The sequence below is a fragment of the Macaca thibetana genome, chromosome 10, assembly GCF_024542745.1.
Source record: "Macaca thibetana thibetana isolate TM-01 chromosome 10, ASM2454274v1, whole genome shotgun sequence".
Taxonomy (NCBI): domain Eukaryota; kingdom Metazoa; phylum Chordata; class Mammalia; order Primates; family Cercopithecidae; genus Macaca; species Macaca thibetana.
Window position 1 is genome coordinate 49,623,886 of NC_065587.1, and position 21,082 is coordinate 49,644,967.

At 55.3% G+C, this 21,082-nt stretch overlaps 2 protein-coding genes across 3 annotated transcripts in view; one reads left to right on the forward strand and one right to left on the reverse strand.

Moving 5' to 3' along the window:
• PEDS1 (plasmanylethanolamine desaturase 1) overlaps positions 1–21,082 on the forward strand; it is a 293,832-nt gene that overhangs the window by 127,772 nt on the left and 144,978 nt on the right. The window lies entirely within an intron of this gene.
• LOC126964393 (uncharacterized) lies at positions 8,718–21,045 on the reverse strand. 2 transcript variants are annotated; one of them, XM_050807485.1, is made up of 6 exons: positions 20,875–21,045; positions 16,998–17,107; positions 15,728–15,825; positions 12,795–12,884; positions 11,019–11,104; positions 8,718–10,337 (listed from the first exon to the last, which is right to left on the reverse strand). In XM_050807485.1, exons 4-6 carry the CDS (start codon positions 12,858–12,860, stop codon positions 9,725–9,727), a joined length of 765 nt encoding a protein of 254 aa, XP_050663442.1. In that variant the 5' UTR covers positions 12,861–12,884; positions 15,728–15,825; positions 16,998–17,107; positions 20,875–21,045; the 3' UTR covers positions 8,718–9,724. The 2 variants fall into 2 exon arrangements, with proteins under 2 accessions (XP_050663442.1, XP_050663443.1); XM_050807486.1 differs by lacking the exons at positions 15,728–15,825; positions 16,998–17,107.

Below are 21,082 nucleotides of genomic sequence, written 5' to 3' on the forward strand. Positions count from 1 at the left end.
CTTTGCCTTCCAAACAGAATCCAGCCCCTTCTCCCACCTCTGCTGCCACCACTCTCCTTTTGCCCTGGACTAGGGGAGTCATCTCTGCTGGGTTCCCTGCTCTTATCACAGCACCCTTGCCCCTACACAGTCCACTTGCCCCATTTGTAGCCAGAGAGCTCCTGCACCCAGGACACATTCCACAATGTCTGGAAATCATTTTAGTTGTCACAACTGAGTTTGGGGAGGTGGTGCGACTGGCAACCCCCGCAGCAGGCAGAGGCCAGGGACGCTGCTTAACATCCAACACTGCACAAGACAGCCCCACTACAGAGCATCATCCAGCCCCAAATGTTAATGGTGCCGAGGCTGAGGAACCTGGTGTTATAACCTGAGTCAGGCCATCTCCCTCCTGTGCCCAGAGCCATCCAATGCTCCCACCTTACTTGCAATGAAATTCGAACTCCTCCTCCTCCTGTGGCCCTCAGGGCTGGATGATCTCTGGCTCTCTTTCACTTTCCCCCACAATACAAGCTTGTTCCAACTTCAGGGCCTTTGCATCTGCTCTTCCTACTATCTGGAATGCTCTGTCCCAGACATCTGTGTGGCCAGCCCCTTCAATTCCTGCAGACTCAGCCCCTTTCCCCATCGGTCCCACTATGGGACATGCTATGTCTTTCACCTATTTGTCATTTCTTTGCTGTCTCCCCCTCCCAAAATCTAACAGCCATGAAGTCAAAGGATTAGTCCATCGTGTTTCCTGCTGTCTCCCTAGTACTTTAGCACATACTAGATGCTCAATAAATGCTTCCCAAGCAAGCACATGACTTGGTCTACCAGGCCTCCTGTGCATTTGAATTTTAGAATTGCAAAGGTTTAGTCTGCTGACAGCTGGTAATTCCTTCACCCTGGAGGACAAAATTCTATAGTTCTAGGACTCCATGATCTGAAGCATCTGAAGCATCCAGGAAGCTTCCATTTGAGGCCCAGAGCATTGCCCAAGGGTCTCACCCAAAGTCTCGCTTAAGGAAGGAAAGACAAGTAGGATGAAACAGAAGGTGAGGCAGGGGCTGAGCCAGGAGTTTGGGAAGGCTGAGGCCACAGGTGGTGGTGGGTGACAGAGCTCAACTTGGGTGGGTCCCAGGACTTCACAGCCATCAGGACTCCAGGAGTGCAGCACCAGCCTGCAGGTCCCTGTGCCCTTTGCAGCATGAGACACACCCAGGGAGGCGCTGGGAGGGGCTTCTGGAGACCTCAGGCCACAGCTCAGAAAATAAAGGTGGACAATTTGGCTCAGGAAAAAGCCATGTAAAGTGAGTTATTCACCGAGAACTAGAGCCAAAACATCATAATAAAGAATGACCTTAGAGAGATTTGACTAGGTCACTGTCTTGCCACATGGGATAAAAATTGTGAAAATAAATTGATTTTCTCTTTGACCTAACACAATTATCGTATAATTGCTGTGGTGCACACAGATTTTTAGAATGAACACACTACAGCAAGCGTGGATACATTTAAATATATTTAAACAAAATTGCATGACCGCACAATGCAATGTTCTTTTCATTGTACTTGACATTCCTGACATAATCACGGGGAGGGTCATTTCTGCAAAATGATTCCATTGGCACGGTGGCCACCGCTGAGCCCTGGTCACTGCCCCCAGAACTGGCCCACTGCAGCTTCTGGAAAAATAGCCCCACCCACCCCAGAACAGAGTCCTTAAGCAATCAGCCCCCAACATTTCCAACTTCTGATTCATAAATCTGGCATGGCTGCATCTGATTGGTGGGCCCTGGTCACATGTCCATACCCAAGCTTTGGAGGAGCAGCCCTTAGTCCCCTGGCTGGGGTCCTGGCTTCCTCCTTCGCCCCCACTCCTTGGCCCCACACCTGGCTCCCACCGCCCAGCGCACATCCCTGGAGGCGTCGGCCTCCCATCTTCGGTTTTTAAATGACCAAAGAAGTATCGTGCCCCCTTTTAGAAATGAATGATAAGACAGGCAGGATATGTGTTAGGACTTTTAACAAATAAGGGGCTAATTTCCCCCACTACGAAGGCGGTCTCAAACAAGACAGACCCTCCATGGAAGAGAAAGCATAGAAACAAAAGTGAATTGGGAGCAACCAGGTGCCTTGGGAAGGCGAACATGGACGAAGCAGACGTCATCTCTTCTGAGCTGAGAACAGGAGACACACCGAGGTTCAAAGAATGAGAGCGACTGAGATGAGGAGGAGGAAGGAGAGAGTTTCAGGCGGAGGGCAGCGCTCAGGCAGAAGGGTGGAAGGACTGAGAACACGGCGGCTGCAGCTAGAATTGGAACCTTCTAGACCAGAGGTGGCCCACAGGGCCACAGATATCCACAGAGTCGGGTTTTGTTTATTTGTTTTCAGTTTGAGTCTTTGGCCAACATTTAAAAATCAGGACTTTTCACATACAATCTCAGACTTCTGGCTTCTCTTACTAAATGGGAAGATCTGGGCCGCGTGCCGGCTCAGAGGCCGCTGTCCCCTGAGAAGAGCCTGCTCTCTCCAGTTCACCAAAGCCAGCACCAGCCCACCTTACTCATCCTGTCACCTTCTGGCCCAGAGGTGCCTGGGTTTTGGTTCCTTGTTCTAAAGCCTGCAAAGGAGGATGCTGGGGGAAATCAGAAAGCTCAAACAACTCTCTCAAGGCTGTCCAGCAACAGAGCTACAGCCCGGGACTTGGGACACCCAGTCCTGCTGGGGACACCAGGTCCCTCCCCACAGAAACTCCACAGACCCCACCTCAGTCTCCAGGAGCTGCTGACCCTGGCTCGGAGCCCCGGGGGACCAGAAGGCCGGGCTGGGGAAGGCCCCGTCCTGTTTAGGTTTTTGCGGTCTCGTGAGTAACCGAGTGGAAAAAAACAAGCTTGAAAAGATAACAATTACAACGAAATTAAATCAAATCAGACCCGTGACTCATTTATGGAGCCGTAAAAACAGAAAACAAAAACAAGCTGGTTCTGGAGAAGTGAGGCCAGGGTAAGGAGGGGAGAAGTCGGGGAAGGGAAAAAAATAAAGCAACAGCAGCAATGGCCCCGGGACTGTAAATTATCCAGCAAGGAGGGAACCATGCCGGCCCTGGAGGGGCTGGGCCTCAGGGGTTCCAGAGCCGGGAGTCCCGGGACCCCGTGGGAGAGGCCAGAAACCCCACATGCCTGCGGGATGGCTGACCTTGTCCCCTCAAACACCTCGGTGAGTTGGGCACCAGTAGCGTGCCATTTTACAGACAAGGAAGCTGAGGCTCAGAAGGACCGAGTGACAAGCCTCGTTCACACAGCCAGGAAGTGGCAAGACTGAGATTGAAACCTGGCTCTAAAGCCTGTAATGGGGTTCAGTTTCATCATCCAGAAAACCAGCACCTGAGCTCAGCTCTGTTCCAAAAACAACAAAGAAGTCAGAGTCCTGGAAGCTTCCCTGGATGTTTTGGGAGCCCCAAAGCCTGACATCAGACATGGCTGCCCCTCTCTAGGTCTCACTGTCCCCATTTGTTCACTAATGGGGTCACATCAGGCAATGCCTAAGGAAGGCCCCAGCGGGTCTGACCCAGGGGAGCTTCAAAGCCTGTTTCCCAGAAGCCTCTGCCCCCGGGAGATGTAAGAGGAGCTGGAGGCAGAGCCAGAGGGAGCCAGCCCTGCAGGCCCACGATTCCCTGAGAGGTCGTCCTGACCCAGGGAAGAGACTGCACAGGCAGCAGGAAGCTGGCCAGGCAGAGAAAGCAGGGGCGCCGGGCTGATGAGGGTGGGATTTGATGGGGCTAGAAATTGGAAGCCAAAGCTAACACCACCACACGGCATTGGGTTTCAGGTGCTTACTAAGGGCCAGGCATGGTGCTAAGCACTTTCCATCCATCCATCCATTCATTCATTCATTCATTCATTCATTCTGCAACTGTGGACTGAGCACTTGTACAAGGTGCTTTGTTGGGATCTGGGGACACAATGATGATCGGGAGAGACAAAGATGGAGCTGCCACCCTGGAACGGGTCGACAGAACAAGTGGGAACCATGATGGGTCAGGTAGCACTGAGAGATGCAGGGAGGAATTCAGTAAGGAGGGAGTATCAGGGGCAGGAAAGGCCTCATGAGCTGCGACGTTTGAGCAGAGATCTAAAGGAGGTGCAAGGGCTGGCCCAAGCAAAGGGAAGGGCACAAGCGGAGGCCCTGGGTGGGGCATGCCAGGTGCATTTGAGGACCAGCCAGAGGGCCAGTATGGCAGGGACAGAGTCAATCCCTCCAACAGCCAGGGGAGCAGGAACTGTTATTACCTCCTCTTACAGAAGAGGGAAAAGAGGCTCAGAGAGGGGAAGTGACTTGCCCAGAGTCACACAGCCCGGAAGTGGCAGTGTGAGGAGCAGTCACTCCTCACACAGTCAGGCTGTGCCGGGGTGCATCCATGCCAACGGTGGCTCTGTGTGTGTGACGAGGCTGCACGGCCCAAGGGTGGCTCCCAGAAAGCATGTGTCACCTGCCTTGGTCACAGCCGTGGGTGGTATGATTGTGCAATCCAGAGCCCTGCAGGGAGCCAGGGGCCGGGACAGAGGCTGGGCCAGGACCTGACACAGCCCTCATCCCACCCCAGGCTCAGCCCTTCCCTCACTCTGCCTCCCAAGTCCCATGGGGTCTAGGGACTACAAGACAGCCAAGAATCCGGGGAGCTCATTCACACTGAGGTGCAAGTGACTGCTAGAAGCCTCTGGTTTGTTCCTATCCCTGGGCTGACCCTTTCACCAGGTCATAGCAGCAGCTTTGCAGACTCAGTTTCCCCCTCTCTCAGATGATGGGTCCACTTAGGGGGTCTCCAACAGCAGTTGCAAGTTCTTGGGTCCAGAGAGAGCTCCCTGAGGTCATACAACCAGTGGCTGATGGAGTCAGGGTGACCCTGGCCTGCTCACTCCTGGAGAATGCCTCCCCCTGAAGCTCAACCACCCAGGCTCCACCACTCTCCCCTCACCCACCATCTCGCTGCCCACACGTCCAGGCCCTGGCCCACACTGTCCACTCTCCTGGGAGTGCCTTTCCCCTCCCCCTATGAAAAAAGAATACGGGATGGTCAGGGGCGTAGTGAGAGAGATTGTTGAGCAGGCAGAGGCTGCTTAATCCAGGGGAAGGGTCAGAGGAGGTGGCTCTCGAGGGTGGCATCCGAGCTCAGACCTGAAGGAGGTGAGGGAGTCGTGGACATCCGTGGTGGATGAGGGCTCCAGGGACCTGCAAAGACCTTGAGGTGGAAAGACGCAGGGCTTCTTGAAGAACAGCAGGAAGCCAGCCAGGGCTGGAAGGGAGTAAGCGAGGGAGAGAAGCAGCGAGGTCATCAGACAGGTGGAGGGTTTTCTGGGGGCCAGGGTCACACCCGGCCTCACAGGCCACAGGGAGCTTTCGCTCAGAGAGCTGGGATCCCTGGGAGGGTCTGTGGGAAGGTATGGGTCCCATCTGACAGGTCCCTCTGGTCGTGTGTGGAGAACGGACTGTGAGGGGCTGAGGGAGAAAAGGAAGGCAGGAGGAGGTGACTGCACCAGTCCAGGCAGTGGTGCTGGTGGCCGTGGCCGAAGCGGGGGCCATGGAGGTGGGGAGACAAGGGCAGACTCTGGGTCCACCTTGAACGTGGAGTCGACAGGATGTGATGAGCGATCAGATGTGGGAGCGAGTGAGGAGAAGGCAGGGGAGACTCCCAGGTTTGAGGGGCCACCTGTAGGATGGAGGAGCCATCAGCAGAGGCAGGACTGGTTTCAGGGGGTAGATCAGGAATGGAGTCCTGGCCGACCCGGGTTTGAGGCTCCTCCTGGTCATCCCAGCAGTGACAGAGACAGGTGGGTGGAGACCTGAGTCTAGGCTCAGGGGAGGCCTTAGGGAGACGCCCTTGGAAGTCACCAGCGTTTAGATGGGGATAAGAACGGTATCTTTGGTGTCTATGTCCCCCTTCTTCCTTCTCACGCTAGCAGCAGGCCCGACTTGGGGAGGAGCTCCAGGGTGTCCTAGGGACCCAGCAATAAGTCCATGAGCGTGTGTGACAAATGCCCACCGTGGTTCAGGGCCATGCCAAGTGCTCTGCCCACTTGATGCCTTTCATTCTCATGACACCCTGAAGGGGTGGGGACCGCCCCAGTCCCGTTTTACAGAGCCAAGAGGTGAGATGACTTACCCAAGTGTCACCCAGCAGTATGGGAAGGCTGCTCTAAGGGAGGGATGGGGCGGCACGCAAGGCCATCAGGGAAGGCACTGCAGTGCTCAGCAGCCCCTGATCACCACGCCCGTCCCCTGGCTGGGGGACACCCCAGGTTCATGAGTCTCCCACATCACCTCCTCCAGGCAGCAGGCAGGATTACTTCTTGGTGATTCTGGGGCCTCCAGAAAAGTGCTGAGGGCAAACTGGGAGCTTCCCAAGGCCAGCAGCGGGGAGGCTGGGTAGGAGCTTGGGGGGAACCTGGGTGTTTTGAGGGCCAGGCAACATCTCAAGCCAGGTACCTGCAGGCCTCTGGCATGAGGGAGGAAGGAACAAAGACTCCAGGGCAGGCTTGGGGGGCAGTGAGATCCCCTCCCCCACTTCCGTGGAGCTCTAGAAAGCATCTCCATGCCCAGGGTGTTCTCCCACCAATGGCTCGAGGCCATCTTTCACCCCAATGGTGGTGTGCGGCCAGCCGTGGGGTCTCCTGCAATTACCTGGAGGAAGCCTTCAAGCAAGCTGAAGCTCACAGCGAGGGTGTGACGCACATCACTTGTTCAGCAACTGTTCATGAAGCTCCTACTAGTGGCAGACCTCTCATCCAAGGTCACCAGAAGGAAGAGGCTTTGGCAAGGTCCAAATTCACCTGAAAATAGGACTCTTTCCGTTGACCTGACTTTCAAACAGCATTCTTTCCTCTGCGGGGTTCAAATTATCCACTTATGATCCATGCAGGATAGGGAAAGGGAACAGGAGTTGGCAGCTTCCCATGGGCCAGAAGAGGAGGAATAAGACCCAGATATTATGTATGGAGACCCAACCTTGTGACAGACGCTGCACTGAGACCTCAGTTCCTAATCCGTAAAATCGAGCTTATGACACGTCCTTCCTCCAGGGTTGTAATGGGTTAATCCAGGGATTAGCAAACTTTACTGTAAATGTCCAGAGGGTTCATATGTTCAGCTTTCTGGATGTTATGGTCTCTCTCACAACTACTCAACATTGCAGTAGTAGAGTAAAGGCAGCTGTGGACAATACGTAAAGGAATGGGCATGCTGTTGCCAATAAAACTTTATTTATAAAAACAGGCCGTGAACTGGATTTGGCCTGGAGGCTGTCGTTTGCTGAACCCTGAGTTAATGTATACAAAACAAAGCACCTGGTGCATAGCAGGTGCTTAATAACGTTTGAGGAATGAGTGAGTGAAATGATTGGGCCTCTTTAACTCTCGCTTTCTCCATCTGCTAGAAGAAATCATTATACTGAGTTATTTATTGAGTGTTTTCCAGGCCACACAGGGCTTCAGGAAGCCCAGCACAGCCCTCACATCGTTCCTCCTCATCAAACGCTAAGATCGGGCTCTCAATGGTCCCATTTTAGAGGAACAAAGGCTAAGGGCCCAAGGCCACGAGGCTGGAATGTGGCAAAGCTGGGATTGGAACCCAGGTCTCCAGGACCAGGCCTTGGGCTCTCTGAACTGCCTGACGTTCCAAGGCTATCCCTGGAGTGTGGAGCCAAGACTGGCATGCTGCCCTGGCTGCAGGGTCTGGCTTCAGAGTCCCAGCTCAACCCCAGATGTCAATCTCCTCGTTGGCCCCAACTGCAGCCCCCAAGCCAGGGGTCTGTGCCTGCATCCCCTCCTGTGCAGTGGGTCAGATACGCAAGGAAGAGAGAAGAGAGACGAAGACAGGGACCGAGAAATACAAGGAGACTGAAAGAGGCAGAAACAGACACAGAAAGAGATGGAACTCAAGAGGGACTAACTCATCTCCCATGCCTGCCTCCCTCCTGGGGGCCTTGGAACCTTCTTGCCAGCACCCCTGACCCATTCCCACCATCACCATTGACTCCCTCCAGGAAAAGATTGATCCACTGCCCCCCACCCCACATGATCCTGGGCTGGAATCGCAGCCCAGGTGCCGACCTCTGTGTGACATCAGACAGGCGACTCTCCCTCTCTGGGCTCAGTCTCTCCATCTGTGAAATGAGAACGCCAACCAGGGCAGTTTTACTGGCTGCTTGATGAGAGGAGGCCTGGGCCTGACACCAACAAGCACCCAAGAGCCCTGGGCTTGGGGAGGGAGGTGAGCTCAGGGCTCCTCTCCCCAGACAGATCACTATTTGTTTATTGGTTCTTTTAACAAACATTTATTGAGCACTGACTGTGTGCCAGGCATTGCACTAGGTGCATAAGGTAGACAAAAGTTCCTGTCCTGATGGAGCCAATGTTCTACTGGGGAGATAGGCAAGAAACCAACAAGCAAATTCATACGAAACGTGCCAGGTGGAGAGAAGGCAACCAGTGGGGTAGTGGGGGTCGATAAATCCAGGCAAGTTGAGGGGAGGAAGTAAGGGTGTAGGGTGCAGGATGGCCAGTGCAGAGAAGCTCTTTCAAATTCTTGTTGTTTCTCCAGAGGCCATGACAGTTTTTATATTTAAACCAGCTGCTGATGGTGGGGGAACTCATTATTGAGGATTTCTGAGTTTCCAGCTCCGTGCAGGGCACTCTCATCAATTTCATCACATTGGATCTCCTCAGCAACCCCAGAAGACAGGTACTTGTTTTCATTTTTATTTATTATTAGTATTGTTACTTTTAGAGATGGGGCCTCATTCTATCACCCAGGCTAATGCGCAGGGGCGTAATCATAGCTCACTGCAGCCTCAAACTCCTGGGCTCAAGCAATCCTCCCGCCTCAGCCTCCAGAATAGCTGGGACTACAGGCGCACACCACCATGCCCAGCTAACTTGTTAAAATTTTGTAGAGACAGGGGTCTCACTATGTTGCCCAGGCTGATCTCAAACTCTTGGTCTCAAGCAATTCTCTCGCCTCAGCTTCCCAAAGCGCTGGGATGACAGGCGTGAGTCACCACACATGGCCAGAGACAGGTACTCTTATTGTCCCCATTTCCCAGATGAAGAAACTGAGACCCAGAGAGATGAAGTGACTTGCCCAAGGTCACATTGCTGGAAAGGGGCAGAGCCAGGATTCAAATGGGGCCAAACAGGGATACAATCCAAGGTGAGATGGGCTGATACCATGCCTGGAAGACTCCAGGGCAGGGGCTTGAAGGGGAGACAATCAAGCAGGGAAGAGGTCTTATGCCAGAGCCCTCAGCAGCCAACAGGTTAAGGGCCCAGGAATCTGGGTCCCTGGCCCCAGATAGGGTGACAGCCACACCCAGGCTCAGCCTCTGGCCCGCGCCGCCTGCTGGGAACACACAGTCCTCAGGACTAAGAGGCTCAAAATAGAAAGCGCAGGACCTGGGCTGAAGCCTGGAATGCCCCAGGCAGGCAGACCATGACTCCTGGAAGGGCCCAAGGCCGCAGGGCTGGGGCTGGCGAGAGTCGCTGGTATCCGCTTGTTAGAGCCTGCGTCTCATCTTTGTTATTCTCCTGATGCAGTTTCCAAGACGCCAGCTCCAGGATGTGACCAACCCGGGCTCCTCTCCTGGCCTAATCTCAAACCAGCTGTGTGGCCTTGGGCTGGTCACCTACCCCAGAGGACCTCAGTGTCCTTATCTGCCATCGGCTCATAGAGTTGTTCATTCAGGCAGTCAGCCGATGTGTGTCGAGCACTTACCATCTGCCAGACACTGTGATGGCACTGGGGCACACAGAGAACACAGCAGACAAAAATCCCTGCCCTCGTATACCAGGTAGAAAGACCCTACCGTGCTCAGAAGGAAGTGGGGGGCGGTCAGGAAAGGCTTCCCAGGTGGGCACCCGAAGGAATTGCGGGAGGGAGCCCTGTGGAAGCCTGGGAGAAGTGTTCCAGGTAGAGGGAACAGCCAGTACAAAGGGCCCGGGGCAGTGTGGGCCTCAGGCTGTTTCAGGAGCAAAGAGGAAGCCAGCGTGGCTGGAGGGTAAGTGAGGAGGAAGGCTGGGAGAGGAGACAGAGGGAGGTCAGAGAGGAGGCCCCGAGAGCCAAGGAAGGAATCCGAGGGTTTATTCTCCAAGCAACGGGATCCCTTAGAGAGGACTTTGCGGGGGACTGATGTGGGCTGGCCTGCAGTTTTAACAGCTCCCTCTCGCTGAATATGGAGAGGGGATTTCTGGAGGACTAGGGAAGAGACTTCTGTGCCAGCAGAGATGAGCAGCAATGGTGGCAGTGGAGGCAGAAGGAAGGGCTTGGGTCGGAGGTCTGTTTGCAGGAGGTGCTGTGAGGACCTGCCGAGGGAGAGAAGGGAAGAGGGCACGGGTGAGGGTTGAACAGAGGCCCCCTCCACCCTCCAGGCCTCAAGGAGCCCCACAGGAAGTGGGTGGTGAGGTGGCCCAGCTGGAAAGGCTGACTGGTTTGTCCAGCCTGAAGCCCGCGACCCTCTCCCCACCCTTTGCCCGTGGCAGCCCAGGGCTAGAAATGTACCTGGAATGTCAGCCACGAAGCCTGACCAGACAGTGCCCATGGGACCTGCCGGGGGCCAGGTGAGCACCCTGGCCACAGCCCTGACTACATGGGGAATCTCTCGGACCCACTGACCAGGGTAAGTGGTAATTACAGGCCCTGGAGCAGAGAGGGTGGTGACCTCCAGCCAAGACACGCAGGGACTGCGATTGACACGCAGGGACTGCGATTTGCACGCAGGACCCCTAACCAGGCACGCCCTCTTTGTTGTTGAACAGGTAACAAACTGCTCCAGAGACCAGGGTGTGTCAGCAGAAAGAGCACTGGGCTGTGAGTCTGAGACCCCCGGGGCCTCCTCCGAGCCTCAGCCCCCTCATCTGCCAAAGAAATATTTATCCATGCATGCATGCTCTGGTTCCCGAGTATTTATTGGGCACTTGCCCTGGACAGGCGCTGTGCTGGGGGCTGGGTGTACAGCAGTGAACAAAACACACAAAAATCCCCACCTGGGTGATGGTGACATTCCACTGGAAAGAGACAGACAAGAAACAGGATCAACCAGCAGGTTAATTTCTAGGATACGTGCTAAGTCCTAGGAAGAAATAAAAACAGCATGAGGCCATAGGAATGAGGGGCTGGTCAGAGAAAGCGTCCCCAGGGGTGACTTTGGAGCAGAGGCCTGACCTTACACAAGGGTCCACCATGGGCAGAGCTGGCAGAAATGTCCTCTGTTCCAGAGGGAAGAGTGGCTGCAAAGTCCCTGAGGCAGCAGCAGGATAATTGGCGAGTTTATGGCACAGAGATGAGGCCACCGTGGCTGTGGATGAGCAGCGAAGAGAGAGGCAGTGAGGTTAGGCGGGGCTGGGGCGTAGATCCTGCGGGCCCTGTGGGCTTCTGCTCTGAGTGAGTTGGGAGCCGTGGAGGGTTCTGAGCAGAAAAGGGATAGGATCTAACTTGAGCTCTTACAGAATTCCTCTGGCTTAGGAAGTCGAGAGAGGAGGCAGGGAGACTAATGAGGAGACCACTGCAAACATCCATCCCAGCTGGACCAGGGCAGGGCAGGGTAGTGAGGTGGACTCTTGGACATGTGGATGAGTTTGCTGATGGGCTGCCCATGGGAACAAGAGAGAGAATCCCTGTTGGGGGCCTGGGCAGCCAGGTGGCTGGGATTGCATCGCTCTAGCAGGGAAACCGCAGGTTTGTGGTGGGGGTAGACAGAGCTCCCTTTGAGCATGAGGCCCCACCCAGGGTAAAAGAAGGACACCCAGTTCCCCACACCCCGGCCTTGAGCACAGATCAGGGAAGGGATTCTGTGGACAGGTGGCCCTGGAAGCTGTGATCTGCGGGGATGAGGTGCCTGCTGTCTACCTGGTGAAAGTCCTACCGATGCAGCTTGTCCGGCCACCCAGTCTCACCCCCCAGGGAGCAAACTTGGCACCTGTTCTTTGCCCTACCCTGAACATCCGCTGAGCTCCCTGGGTTGGTCCCAATGTGCATTTGGAATCTCAGGGGTGATGGGTGGGGAAGGTGGAACAACGCTGTACCTCTTTCCCACTCACCCCCGTCCCCCATCAGTCAAACAGGGCTGAGGACTCGCGACTAGTTCTTCCTCTGCGCCCTTGTCCCCATACCACCCCAAAAGCTCTCACAGCGTGACTTGTGGGCTCTGCAGCCAGGAACGTGCTCTGGTCCTGTCATCTCACACTGCCCCATCCCCCTCATAGTCACTTGGTTTTCTGCACGTAAGTTCCCTTTTCATAGACAGAGGAACTGAGGTTCCGAGAGGTGGGGCAGGCTCCCAAGTTCACACTCAGGTTAAGTGGCAGGGCTGGGATTCACACTCAGGTCCACCTGATTCCAAAGCTCTCAAGCCCTGAGCATTATAGCAGCTGGCTGAGGTCGGCTCCCAGAAGCTAAGCCAAGACAAGGGTTTGGGTGCAAGCGGGATATTTGGGAGGTGATTCTAGAAACACTAGGAGGGAGTGAGGAAGCGACACAAGGAAGGTGGATGAGCAGGTCTCCTCATTGGGCAACAGGAGCCCAACCCCCAGGGACCTCTGGGAGAACACAGAAAGTACCTTCCCACTGTCCCCTGAGCCAGAAGCAAGGAAGCTGGGTGGGGGCACAACCAGACCCCACCTCTACTGGCAAGAGCCTCTCACTTATTTCCCACACTCTTGCCCAAGCCCTTGGGCAAGAGATTCCGAATAGCAGCTGCGAGGGCGACCTCCCAGCTGGGCACCAACAGCTTCTGAGCCCCCAACTTCCAGAACAGCACTCACCCCAGGGAACAGGATGATGTTCAGTGGGATGTGGCTGAGCTGCGTGGCGTTGGCAAGTAGCTTCATCTCTCAGAGTCTCAGTTTCCTACTCTGAAGAAAGGAATCATTAAAAAAAAAACAAAACTGTTTCACAAGGGTTGGTGGGGATTCGATGGGACATGAGGTAAAGGTCTGAGAATCACATGTGGCACATAGGAGGTGCTTTTTATGTATTTGTGGTTAAATGAGAGCATGCCTGGCACGTAGAAGCCACTCCACTATAATAGCTATTCTCATTATTATTCTCATTATTATTATTATAGTTTTGTTGTTGTTTAGGACCTCTCCATGACCGCCCAAGCCTAGGCCTGCTTTGTGGGGACAAGATGGTGGCTGGACAGCCTCCCCAGTTTCCTGGGTCCCACAGCCTCTTGCTTAAGGCTGCCTGAACTTTGGGGAAACAGAGGAGGAGGAGAAGGAGGAGGAAGGGGCGGAGGCCTAGGCCAGGCCTGCTAGCGGTAACCGCGGGCAGTGACCCCGCCTGAGAGGGCCCCATTCACCCGTCCACCCATTGCCAGAGCCGCCTGCCCATTCCACACAGGGGACACTTCGTCTTGCACAACACAGGAAGGGGGAGGCCTGGGTGGCGGTGGGTGACGCCGGGACCCCGTGTCCACCCGGCTGCAGACAGGATGGGCAAGGGAGGCCCCGCCAGGCTTCCTGTGTGCCGAGTACACTGGGCAGAAAGGAGAAGTGGGGTCCAAGGTCACTGGGAGCTCTGGGCAGCACCTTCCCCTCCCCGGCCCAACTGTTCCGCTTGATCTCCCTGACTCAGGGGCCCAGAGTTCAAACCCCACCAGCTCAGCCATGTACCAGCTGCATGACTCTGGAACACATAGCTCTCAAGGCCTCTGTGTCAGTCACTGCCAGGGTGTGGGGAAGCCCTTTGGGGGCTTGTCATAATCATCCCCATTTCACAGATAAGGAAACCAAGGCCATGGGGTATTTTCTCTTTTTCTCCTTTTTTTTTTTTTTTAGGACAGATGGGGGATCTTGCCCTGTTGCCCAGGTTGGAGTGGAGTGACACAATCATAGCCCACTTCAGCCTCAATCTCCTGGGCTGAAGCAATTCTCCCACCTCAGCCTCTCAAGTAACTGGGACTAGAGGCGTGCACCACTACACTCAGGTAATTTTTTTTTTTTTTTTTTCTAGAGATGGGTTCTCACTCTGTTGCCCAGGCTGGTCTGGAACTCCTGGCCTCAAGCGATCCTCCCAACTCGGCCCACCACCATATGATATTTTCAAACAGCATTTGTTATACTTGAAGATTTAGAGGCACAACAGGGGAGCGCAGACCTGAGGACCTAGTGGGTGCTGCAGACACACAGATGAGGCCAGCGTGGCCCCTATCCTCCATCCTGGGTCCACAGCAGGCATTACTAATCAATGATGAGTCTCCTTCCTAGTATCGTAGATGCAGCCTCAGAGCCCTGCTCAATACAGCTCTCCAGCCACAGTCTCCATCAGAGCACCCAAGGCCTGAGTCAGTGGGGAAGGTAGATCTGCCTGCTCCATCCAGCAACAAACTGGACCAGAGGAAAAATCTGCCCAGGAGCGAGGCTGCCCTCTGGCAAGCTACCTTGGGGTACTTCCCTCGAACTTGTCTCCCCCAACTGACTGGGAGTCTCAGGCTCACTTCCTTGGAGGCAAACTTGATCTGGAAAAAGCAGCTCAGAGGAAGCATCTGCCGGCTCCCAGGCAGCCAGCAGGGCTGGAGTGGGGGGTGCGGTGCTGGAGCAGCGGCAGAGTTAGGAGATCAGCAGGGCCCAGGCAGAGCTGGGGCAGGAGGTGCTGGGAAACAGCGACAGAGGAACTGGAGCTGGGTCTGTCCCTGGAGAGGAAGGGTCCAGGGCAGGGCAGGGAACCAGCTGGGAACCGGAGAGGCCAGATCGCCAGCAGGTTGTGGGCCCCACCAGCAGTGCCAGGGAAAGTCCAGTGACCCAGAGTGCCCGGGGTGGGGGGTGGGGATTGTGTAAAAGGAAAAATGAAATGGAATGCAGAGCCCTGGGCCTCCCGCCAGGCCTGGCCATCTCTCCCCACATTCGCTGGCATCACCCCCGTCCAAGTTGCCATCCTCGCTTGCCTGGACATCTGCGGCCATCTCCGGCCGGGTGTCCCTGCTTCACACAGCCAGAGGGATCTGAAATGGGATCCTGCCCGAGTCTCTCCCCTGCTTTGACCCTCCAGTGACTGCCCATCCCATTGGAGATGTGATCCAGAGCTCACCCCTGGCCCCGAGCCCTGGATGTATGGCCCCAGCCTGGTCTCCACCACCCTCTCCTGCTTCTCTCCCCAAAACTCATACCCCGCCAGCAACACTAGTTCCTTCCTGTCCCTTAAATCTATCAACCTCATTCCCCACTCTGGGCCTATGCCCTTGCTGTGTTGCCTGTGACACCTTCCCCCATATTTTCTTTTGGTGGCTGCATCTCAGTGAGGTCTCAGTAAATGCCCTCCCTCCAGAACCCCCAACCCCGAGCTACCCCAGATTCCTCCCCTGTCACCCTCCGCTCCACGCCTCTGGCATGTGTTTGTAGTACATATCCATGTCTGGAAGTGTCTGCTTCTTTGTTTGTCTTTCTCACCAGAACATCAGCTCCACAAGGGTAAGGACAATGTGCACCCTGGTCACTGCTGTATCCCCAGTGCCTGGCAAAGTACTGGACACACAGTAGGTGTTCAGTAAATATTTGTTGAAAGAGACTGAGAGGAAGCTGCTTAAATCAGCTAGAAGATTCTCACGGAGACCCTCTGAGTTCCCACGTGCCACCCCTCCCTGGGGATGACAGGCCGCTCCCCACCATATGTCAGTCCCTGAGTGGTGCACGACGGGGTTGGAGAGAATTCTGGTTTCAGTAGGAAAGATGATCAATTAGTAATGTCTGCCACAAACCAGGAAATGTAGGGCAGCTCCGAAGAGATGTGGGCTCCAAAGGTGATGGGGGCATTTTTGTCTTGTTTGTTCATTGCTCCATAGTACCAGGACAATGCCTGAAATATAATAGGTGCTCAATAAATATTTGTGGAATGTCATATACATGGGTTCCTTATCTAATTGGCTACTCCTTTCAAGGAGAAAAACACCTTTAGCTTATTCAACCAACAACTGCTGGCTAGCCATTCAGTGAGGACCCACTGTGTGCTAATCTGAGAACATTCCGCAAGAGAGACTGATCCTCCATTTACAGAACAGGAAGCCAAGGTCTTCATGGGACTTGATGGAGGTCACCAGCTGGGTTCAGCTGACCCCAGAGTTCTCTAAGAACCCAGACTCGAGGCCTGGGGTGGGAGGGTGAGGCCTCCCCAGACTCCTGCTCCCCACCCCTTGGCATCCCCAGCCCCCTCCCTAGGGCACAGAGGGGTGAGGATAGGCGGCTGCTGCTTCCCTTTTGGGGCATGTCACAGGGCTGTGGTTAAACGGAAGCAGGGCCCCTGCCCATCCCGAACACAGGCCCCCGAGGGCCCCACCCTCCCCATTCCCTGCCCAGACTCTTCCCAGCTGACCATGGGCATCAGTTCCCTGTTCCTCTTTTCTCTGGGCAGAAGGAAGCGGGTGGGGCCATGGGAACATATCACAGACTCAGTTTCCCCATCTGACAAGTGGGTTCAACCCCTGGCACCTGCAGGGGTTGGTCTGTGGGTGGGGGTTCAATGAGATAAATCATGAAAGACAAAGAGACAGTGATTGTTATACCCAAACCAGGAAGGCAGAGATGGGCAGAAGTGCCAGGTGACCCTGTCTCCTATCCCACTGACGATCAAATCCAGATGCCCACCCCTGGCCCCAGGCCCTGGAGCATTCAGGAAGAAGCTGGTGCTGCTGACTCAGACCCTCCCAAGAACCCCTCTGCCTTTGGCATAGAGACTGGGCTGCTCTCACTGGGAGTCTGTCCAGCCCCTACCGCGCCTTCCTCTCCACACCTGCCCCTCACTGCAAAGCTTCCGCCACGTGGAACTGGGAGCCTGTTAGCCCCTCCGACTCTGCTCCATTTCACAGCAGGTCCCTTGCACGTGCTGTGTCCACTTGCTGGAATATTCGTTCCTCCCTTTCTCATGTACTTGGCCTCTGCTCACCCTTCAGTTCCCAGCTCAGCTTCTAGGAAGTTTTCCCGAACACCCTAACCACACCAACCTCCTTCCCCCTTTACTGACCCGCAAATCACCTTGTACTTGTCGCAGTCACAAATTGACATTTTGAAGGGTGTTCATGTCCCCCACCGGCCTAGGAGCTTCTTGTAGGCAGGGATCATTGTCACCTCCAGCTCAGTGGGTGCTTCATAATATGTGTAGAATGGATGAATGAATGATGAAGAATGAACGAAGGGGACAGGGAAATCACGTCCCCCAGACAGCCTCGCCAGACACCTCCTGCTCCAGCCTTTGGGTCCTGCCCTGCCCAGACCCCCTCCTCCAGGCTGGCTGTTTCTGCCACGCCATTTCTGGTCCTCAAAATGCCCCCTCCCTCATCTCTCCCTCACTTTCCCGGATGGAGATCAAAGGAATGGACCTTGATCATGGGCTTTCAAACTGGGTTCCACTGAGCCTGGTGGTATTCTAAGGACTGGCCCTCGGGTCACCTGGAGAAGTGGTAGAGGTGGGGGGCCCCCACTCCTTATACCTACCAGGACAGCACCCCCTTGATCTTTTTTGTATTCAGGGCAGCCACCGCGCAGGCGCTTTAACCAACGAGAATTCAGCTGCACATACTCAGCAAAAAGAACAAATACGGCTTTGGAGAGAGAAGAGCCAATCGCCAGGTGGCTGTGTCGGTGGGGGGAGATGTGGGCTGGTGGATCCCCCCAGGCCGAGTCTGCTGGGTGCGATTCCAGCTTTAACGCAGCCCTGTTGCTACAATGTGGTCCCTGAACGCAGGCCACAGGGTGGCCCCATGAGACCCAGCTGAAGCGGCCGTGAGATTATGCAGGCGGAATCTATGGAGAGACCATACATCCGCCTCGGTTAGAGGGGCCACGTCCTTCCTGTGGAATCCCCAAGGGGAAGTTGGCTGTGGTGGATTTCCACCTTGCCAGACAGCTCGGGTGCTTGTGCCTGAGTGAGGCAGGCCAGCACTCGGGGTCCTCTGTTTGAACAATAGGTACCACAGCTCAGGAAAAGAGAAAACAAAAACAACAACCATCAGACAAGATGTCCCCAGAGGGAACATTGAGCACCGACCAAAAGTTCCTAAATTCCATTTGTCTCAACTGTCCCCTTCCAGACTCCTGGAGGTTCTGTGATATGGGAATGAAGGTTCCAGGCTCCAGTGCCCATTGCTCTGGGCACGGTGGAGGCTCAGAGCTGCTCTCCCCACCACTGGGACACCCACCATCATCCAGGCAGTGATCCTGGAAGGGGAAAGGTGGTGACCTCAGCCTGGGGGTCACCTTGGGACCCAGACACCGTCCCACTGACTGCATCTGTGGGAGGACCCACGGAGCCCGGCGCCAGCCGCTGCGCACCAGCCGCTGCGTTCTGGGCACTGCCCTGTGCTGGCCCCGTGCTGAATAAGACACAGTCCCGCTTGTCGAAGCTGATCTTCGGCAGGTGTGGTAGGGGTGGGCAGGGCTTCTTTCAGGGATGGTCTGGGAGGCCTCTCTGAGGCACACAGGTCCGAGTGAGGGGATGGGGCCGATCATGGAAAGATCCAGAAAAACAACACCCAGGAGATGTGGGGCAAAGCTCCATGTGTTCTAGCAGGAGGAGGGAGGTCACTGTGGCCAGGGGAGTGGGGAGGGGAGGTAGGGAGGGGGAAGGCCATTCAGGGCCGTCCTTGGGGCCAGAGCAGGGACTGTCTTTCTCTCTGAGGGAGGTAGGAGCAGGGTTTGGAGTGAGGCAATGGTGTGACCTGTCTTGGGTTCCAACAGGAGCCCTCTGGCTGAGTGTGGAGGGCTGTGTGGGGTGGGTGGGGAGGCCAGGGCGGAGATTCTGCCCAGGCGGGTGAGCAATGACCAGACAGAGGAGGGAAGACTTGTCGAGTTCTGGTTAAGTCCACAGGCAGAGCCAATGGAATTTGCTGATTGAATGTGGAGGTTAGAGGGGAGAAGAACAACCCTAAGGTCTGACGCCTGGCCCACTGGGTGGGTGGCAGTGCTGTCTTCTGATCTGAGAAAGACACCCATGTCTGCCAGCGGGGTGTGCCACTGGAACACCCATGGACAGACTGACAGAGCCTGTGTAAAGGCACGAGGGACCCCGCACACCTGAGCTCATGGAGCGAGGACCAAATGAAGGCAGAAGAGGGGCCATTTTCGAGGCCCAAGGAGGAACGGGCGGGGAGGTAGGAGGAGAACCAGCGAGACCAGCAAGCTGTCATCAAGAGGCTGGGGAAGACCGTGCTCAAGGAAGGGGCAGTTACCCAGGGGGCAGACACTGCCAAGAGGACCAGCCAGAGAAGGCCGAGCAAACCCAGGCCCACTGTGTCACTTAGGAGGCTGTCAGTGAGACTCCAGCTGGTGGCCATCTCAGCCGTGCCCCCATCATCTTCAGAGCCCACATCTCTTTGGAGCAGCCAGACAGGCTGAACCCTAATTGGCATGAGTCAGCCACAGGAATTCCTTTCTGGTTCAAATGTGGACATGTGAGCCCATCATTCCATTGAGATACCAGGGGACATCCACTGGGACATCTAAGAAAAATTGTTGGCCGGGTGTGGTGGCTCACGCCTGTAATCCTAGCACTTTGGGGAGGCTGAGGTGGGCGTATCACCTGAAGTTAGGAGTTTGAGACCAGCCTGGTCAACATGGTGAAACCCCATCTCTGCTAAAAATACAAAAAAGTAGCTGGGCGTGGTGGGGTGTGCCTGTAATCCCAGCTATATGGGAGGCTGAGGCAGGAGAATCGCTTGAACCCAGGAGGTGGAGGTTGCAGTGAGCCGAGATCGTGCCATTGCACTACAGCTTGAGTGACAGAGCGATACTGTCTCTCAAAAAAAAAAAAAAAGTGAGATCCTGAAGGAGAAAGCCCCTTTTTCTGTCCATCCCTTCCTGGTTAGGATGTGATCATGTGGGACATGATGTCTTGAGCCACAGCAGGCACTGGGGCCCATGAAGAAAGAGAAGTGAAGAGATGCCTGCTTACAGCCCAGGGAGCCCGCCCTGGAACGCTGGAACGGCCCCACGTTAGACTCCATGTTATAAGATTTAATTAATATTTTTACTGTTGCAGTCATAGAAGATGGCCTAATTGGGGCAAGAGGAAAAATAGGAATGAACCTGAGACAGGGGAGAAAATAGAGAGAGGAGGAATGAGGGCTGGAAGGGGGTCAGAAACACCCAGGCACGGGGTTCAGATGCACAGCAGGCTCCCTAAGTGTGAGTTGCTGTTTCTGCAAACAGGAGGTGTTCCCTGAGCACCTACTCTCTACCAGGCACATTTCCAAGTCCTAGGTGTCCATCAAGTCCTTTAATCCTCCCAACAGTGCCAGGGAGGCTTCATCTGCTCCCCACATCTCTGCTTCCCTCACCCCATATTCAGATTCTGAAAACCCAAAAGGGCTCCCTCTAATTCATCTTGCCCCCGGAGAGCATTGACTCTCCCCAGTGTCCCGCTGAGCCCCACTGAGTCCGGTCTACCTTAACTTTCCTGCCTCTGGGAACAGGGTACCCACCCTCTGAGGGCCCCACTTTCCAAAGCTCTTTGTCCTGGCACAGCAGGTGCTAAGTACCTCCCTGGACCTCCGTTTCCGCATCTGTAAAAAGCCACTAATCCTAGTTGCACCTCCTAGGCTGGTTGTGAGGACCCAGGAAGGGCCCTTGGCCCAGTGCCTGGCCTGTAGTAGGACTCGGTAAGCGTGAAATCTGATTATTGCCCACTATATTTATCGTTATACACAGGGCTGGCCCTGCCTCCTGCTGGAGCCGTGGGTCTGTCCAGGTTGAGGAGCTGAAGTGCTTGGAGTGTCCCCAGGTCCCAAACAGGTTGCAGGAGTAGGAGGCGGGAGCATGAAGTCTCCTGGGCCCCGCCCGCCACCTCGCCCTGCCGCCCCTGCTCAGCAGCCACCCCGCCCTGCCACCTCGGTCTCTGAGGACCCATTGTTCTTACCTGGCTCAGTTCCAGGGTCCTGGCCTTGCCACTTCCCTCTAGGAACCCCCGCCACCCCCGGGGCTTGGGCCTCCCCACAGGGTCCTAAATTGGGTGCCAGATGTGGCAGCTGTCCAGCAATGGGAACAGGAGCTGGAACCCCAGCTCTGCCACGTCCCGGCTGTGTGACCTTGGGCGCTTCCCCTCTCTGAGTCTCAGCTTCCTCGTT